The sequence below is a fragment of the Neolamprologus multifasciatus genome, chromosome 17 (assembly GCF_963576455.1).
Source record: "Neolamprologus multifasciatus chromosome 17, fNeoMul1.2, whole genome shotgun sequence".
In the NCBI taxonomy this organism is placed as follows: domain Eukaryota; kingdom Metazoa; phylum Chordata; class Actinopteri; order Cichliformes; family Cichlidae; genus Neolamprologus; species Neolamprologus multifasciatus.
The window spans coordinates 16,929,486-16,935,545 of NC_140455.1; the positions used below are offsets into that span (position 1 = coordinate 16,929,486).

Genomic DNA, 6,060 nt, shown 5'->3' on the forward strand with positions numbered 1-6,060 from the left:
CTCTAGAGGCGTAATCTGCAGGATTCTGAGCTGTGTCAATGTAGTGCCACTGTTTGGGATCTGTAGTTTGCCTAATTAACTGAACACGGTTGGCAACGAAGACGTGGAACCGTCGTGCCTCATTGTTAATATAGGCTAAGACTACTTGGGAGTCAGTCCAAAAGAACTCTACATTAATGCACATCTGAAGCTCTGCTTTTAGCATGCTGCTCATTCTGGCTGATGTGACTGCGGCTGAGAGTTCTAATCGTGGGATACTTGTGACCTTGGTAGGTGCGACTCTTGCCTTAGCCATAACAAGACTACAGTGGACCTTCTCGTTGCTGAGGTACCTAATATAGGAGCATGCACCATATCCTAAATCACTAGCATCACAAAAGTGGTGCAGTTCCACCTTTACAATGTCTGTTAGTTCTGGTGGGTGGTAACATCTAGACACTGCAACCAATTTTAGTCTTTCCAAACCATCTTTCCAGTCCTCCCACCGTGAACGCAAGTTGTCAGGAAGGGGGTCATCCCATTCAGTGCCTCTGCGACACAGTTCCTGTAGGATACCTTTGCCTCTTAAGGTGAAGGGAGCTACGAACCCTAGTGGGTCGTACAGGGATGAGATCACTGACAGTATGCTCCGGCGAGTAGGAGGTTGGTCCTTAGTGTTTATTTTGAAACTGAAAGTGTAATTTTTGATTGACCACTGGATGCCGAGCACATGGCCTTCAGCTGTTGTGTCAGGTTTGAGATCGAGCGGTTCTGTGGTGTCTGCTCTGTCTGAGGGTTCCAGCTGGGAAAGCGCATCACTTTGGTTTGAGTTGAACTTGTGCAGATGTAGACCGCCAAGTCTACAAAGTGCTTGTGTTTTGGTGATGAGTTCTTGTGCCTCTTTAACTGATGGGACACTAGTTAGACCATCGTCTACATAAAAGTTCTGTTCAACAAACTCTGAGGCCTTAGGATATTCTGCTCTGTACTGTTGTGCTAAATATTTCAGGCCGAAATTAGCACATCCAGGGGATGAACTGGCACCGAATAGATGTACAGCCATTCTGTACTCTCTGGGTTCTTTGTCTAATTGTCCATCCTGCCACCACAGAAATCTCAGATAGTTGCGCATGTCTGGACAAACAGAGAACTGGTGGAACATTCTCTCGATATCACAGATTATGGCTACATTTTCCTTTCTGAAATGACAGAGTACCCCCACCAATGAGTTGATCATATCTGGACCTGTGAGAAGAGTGTCGTTTAATGAGACACCGAGAAATTTTGCTGAACAGTCAAAGACGACTCTTAGCTTGGCTGGTTTTTTCGGGTGATATACCCCATGGTGTGGGATGTACCATGCAGTCTCACCATCGGTCAAAGGAGGGGCTAATTCTGCATCACCACTGCTGATAATGTCTCTCATAAAGGAACAGTAATGTTCATGATACTGTTTATCAGCCTTTAGCCTTTTCTTCAAGTGTTGCAGTCGGACTGTGGCTAGCTTCTTATTGTTGGGAAGCGCTGGTGGATCATTGCCCTTGAAGGGAAGCGGCATCTCATAGTGCCCATCTGGTCTTTGTTTTATTGTATCACTGAGGATTTGTATGAAGCGAACATCATCCTGTGATACATACTTATCCTCATAGTTTCTCTCATTAAAGTCAGTCTCTAGGACTTTGAGTACATCTGTGGCTGATGGTATGGGCATTTCTTTGACTGTGATCCTGTGCACGTAACTCTGGTTACCTTCTCTGTCTAGGTGAGGATTACCAGAACCAATAATACTCCATCCTAGTAGGGTTCTTTGAGCGAAAGGTGTATTTTGCCTGTGACGATCTCTAGGGGGGCTAGTGCTGATGGGCAGTCATAACCAATCAATAGACCTACTTCACAGTTCTGCAATGGCTGTAACTTGTTAGCTAAGCCTTCAAGGTGTGGCCACTGAAGTGCAGTTTCCTTGGTAGGGATATGAGACTTGTCAACTGGGATAAAGTCACGAGAGTAGACTTGTTCTATTCGGACATGAGTCTCAGAGTCAAACCCTCGCACCTGTAAGTTGTTGGCAAGTTTACTTGCAACGACTGTGTCGACGGAAGTCATGGTGCTAAGCTTTAACTGCACTGGTTGGGCGTCTACATTTAGTTCTGAGGCCAAATCCTCTAAAATAAAGGATGAGTCACTCTGGGTGTCAAGCAGGGCATATGTAAGTATTTCTTTCTCAGGCTCAGATGCAACTGACACAAATACTGGTACTATGCTGGATGTGGAAGATGGTTTCCTTGTTAGTACATGAGTCATAACATTATGCACTTCCTTGTTTGCACCTTCATCTGGGGATTTAGAATCCTCAGTTTTCCTTTCTTTAGGTTCATTCACTCTTTCTGTGTGTAGACAGGTGGGGTGACGCCGACCACACTTACTACAGGAGTGACGTCCTCTGCATTCTTTGGTTACATGACCCCTTCTCAAACACCCAAAGCAGAGACGATTTTCTTGAATGAAAACTTTCTTGTCATCACTAGTTTTCGCTGCAAAAGCAGGACACTTAGCTATGCCGTGCAATTCTTCTTTGCAAAACAAACATGGGGGTTTAGGTCTAGAAGTAGATACTGGGATTGGTGGAGACTTTGGTTGGATGGTAGTACTGAGTGCCTTCATTCTCTTAACGTGCCGCTCTTCTGATGCCCTTTCGTTTATTAGGAATGGTGAGGCAACAGGATTGCAAACTACTTTAGCTTCATTTTGTATGAACTTTGTAAAGCGAGAGAAGTTGGGGTAGTCTTGGCTTTTGTCTAGCTCCTCCACTACAATGCGGCTCCATCTCTGCACTATCCACTCAGGCAGTTTTCTTAGAAGCTTGTGATTTTCCTCACAATCATTAAGGATCTCTAGGCCTTTGACGTGAGGGATAGCCTCTGCACAGCTTTGGAGAAAATCTGCAAACTCCCTCAGTGCTTTAGGATCATTGGCAGCTATTTTAGGCCATTTTGTGAGTTTAGCCCTAAAGGCTCTTTGGATAACAAATGGGCTGCCATACCTTTCCTCTAGAACGCTCCAAATACCTGCGTATGCCTGCTCACTGTTGCGGAAGAAATATCCCTCTACTGCCTTTCGCGCTTCACCTGCAAGATAGCTCTTTAGATACAACATTTTCTCACACACTGGTAAAGGTTTGTCACCAATTAGTGCCATAAAGGATACCTTCCAATCCATAAACTTTAGGGGGTCGCCACTAAAGATGGTGGCCTCAGGTACAGGAAGCCTGTTTAGGGTAAGAGAGCTGGCAAGGGCTTGAACTAAGCTAAGTTCTTCTCGTTCTGGAGTAGTATTGTGAGGTCTAAATGTCGGTGCTCGTGGATTTAAAGAGAGCCGTGGTGGGCTGTTGGGGAGATTTGCGGAATTTTCTAAGTTGTAGCAGGACACCTGATCATAGCTTTCAATGTCATTTTGAGCGCTAAGGGCTCTTACTCGTGCAGCTGCTACTTTCACTTCACTGTCTGCCTTTAACTGTTGAAGTTTAGTCTTTTCCTCCTTCAACTTTGCCTTTGTTTCCACTTCCTTTATTTTCCACTCATTTTCCATTTGGCTGATCTTGGTTTCCTGTGCCAATATTTCTTGTGTGGCCTTTGCTTGTTCCACTTTGGCTGCAAGTTCAGCTTCTGCTTCCACCTCGCGACTGCCAGTAGAATCTGCCTTTGAGCGTGCGACTGAACCCTCTGGGAATGACGTTTCAGTTTTGGTATCACCAAACACAGAACCATAGTCCCTTTTGTTTAACATCACTCGTACTCTTTCCTTTTCAAGGCGATCGTTAAAGAGCTGATCGATATTTTCCTGTCGTTTAGCAATAATTTCACAAATGTCAGTTGTAAGCACTGCACAAGCATCCATTCGCTTAACAATGTCTGGCGTCATGGATTGGCTGCGGCGAATGGGTTCATAATGCTGTTGTACTACAGCGTGCTTGTCTCTTATGTCATGACTGGCATTGTTTAGCTCTTCAGGTGAGCAGAAAGTTTTCAGCTTTGTTCTGATTTCTTTAGCTGCCTTCTTCCAAGTGTCATAAGCTTTGTTAAATGCCTTCTCATTTTTCTTTGCCTCATATTCCTGCATTTCTTTACCTTTTTCAGTTAAATGCCTTTCACGATTGCTGGATCTTACTCCTTGTTGCTCTGAGTCGTCGGCTTCTTCAGCAGGGTTCAACATTTTGTTACTGTTATGTGTATGTTGCTCTATGCGATAACGTCTGGACTTAAACTTACGTGAGTGTTACTTTTGGAAACAATGCTCACATCAGACGTTTACATCGCATAAATAAACAGATTAGCACCCACATATTAGACAAAATGTAACTGTAAATACTGCTGATATACCATAACGTTACTTTCAAGAAGAATAAACCCATACAATTTAAAGATTGTAATTACTTAGTGCAATGCAGTATACCTTTAAAGCTGTAACCACAAAATAGTTAACCAGAGGCAAGTAACTCTGAATTAGTGTGCAGACATTTTAACTTTGTTATCAGCAAAGTCCTTAATGGGCATAATACCTGCACCTTTGTAAAGTGACCATCAGAGTTCAAAGTGGAGGTAGGCGACGAAGCAAAGATGATCTTGACTGGTGTAGAAATCTCTCACAGCTGATACACGGACCCACCTCGTGGCACGGGCTGCACTCATCTGGCATGGGAGCTAGCAAGTAGCCTTCACGCAGCGATCGAGTTTTCACTGTAGCAGTCCCCCGGACCAAGGAAGAAATAGAGAGAGCCTCGACGGGTGCAGTAATTCTTACTTTAAGATTCATTCAGAATCTAACAGTGCTGAGGTGCGCCAATGCACCGTGAAAACTAAACAGAAACACAAAATACATTTTCTTAGACGCTTATTACAAATATGAACTCAAATAAAGCAGAAAATACAACAAAATATCAAGTAAGAAAACAAATACAACTTAAAACATGTACCTCGCTCCGCCTTCCAAGGGCTGCAAATTGTTAATTTTGCTAGAGTCCGGTATCACGCTGCTTCATGCTTCATCGAGAGCTGCCTACTGGGACATGTGCGCCACAAACCCAGTCTGAGCTGGAAGTGCAGCTTGCCGCTAACTAAGCAACAGAGCCCTCTACTGGACACTACGCATAGCTGTTCAGGCTTAGATCAATAAACAAAACTGGACCTTTACAGGATGTTTGTATTGTTTTGCTTACACGTGTCAATCAACTGGTGACTGTGATACATTCATCAAAAAGTTAGAGTGAAGTCGTCCCAGTCAAGTTTTGTCTCATCCTTTGAATAAACTGGTTTATAGATGTGGGTGCTTTCAGGGATTTTATTGTGAAACACTCAAAATATTTAAATGCATTAAACAGAAAATTATCACAAGAAGAAGCCTAATTTTGGAGCATTTATCTAGAAATTACAATCAAAGCCTGTGATGTCTAAAAATAGATGTGTGCTTAAATTGGCTCTCAACAGCAAAAATGAAATTCTGCTTGACTGGAGTTCTGGAGGAAAATGTGGAGTTGGAAATGAGCAGGCTCGACCATTTGTGGGGAGAAATTAAAGAGGTGGAAAAGTTGCACATTTTATTGACATTGGGTTAAAATTCTGTAAACTAAATATTTGGAGTATTTCTTCACGTTTGGCACTGCAAAGCTAATATTTCACAGACTGAATGATCACAGGTACTCAGCTGTCACTCAGTGGCGCTTGGGTCAGCTCTCTTCTCGGGTCGCTGGCGTCTGAAACTGAACCTGGACTGGAAGGAGAAGTCAAGCGTGCACGGCTGAAGTGCTGTCATGAAATCCAAGCTCTTAATTTTAACAGTACAAAGCAATAAAGTGGAGCATTAATACGACCCCCACCCTCCTCTTAACCTTCACCTCCACTCCCATCGCCTCTCTCTGTTCTTCTTCTCTGGTCCGTGTAGCCTGCAATGGTTTTTCCAGCGTTAAACGGCGGCCAACAGTGCTTTGATCCTGCTCATCTGCGCGTGTCCCAGTCTGCCCACACTTTCCCTGCAGCCGGCCAACCGGCGGCCTCAAACAGCTCTGTGGAGAGCGTTCAATGACTGAAC

The 6,060-nt window shown here is 44.0% G+C and overlaps 1 protein-coding gene across 1 annotated transcript; it reads right to left on the reverse strand.

The window, feature by feature from the left end:
• Nucleotides 1-1,773: 1,773 nt before the first annotated feature.
• On the reverse strand, nt 1,774-5,055 carry LOC146499209 (uncharacterized). The gene is made up of 2 exons (XM_085138790.1): nt 4,949-5,055; nt 1,774-4,831 (listed from the first exon to the last, which is right to left on the reverse strand). The coding sequence occupies exon 2, from the start codon at nt 4,186-4,188 to the stop codon at nt 1,774-1,776; it is 2,415 nt and encodes an 804-aa protein (XP_084994916.1). The 5' UTR covers nt 4,189-4,831; nt 4,949-5,055.
• Between the last annotated feature and the right edge of the window lie 1,005 nt (nt 5,056-6,060).

Bases quoted from the DNA above. Each gene is read 5' to 3' on its own strand.
- LOC146499209 (XM_085138790.1), bottom strand. From the start codon at position 4,188: ATGTTGAACCCTGCTGAAGAAGCCGACGACTCAGAGCAACAAGGAGTA.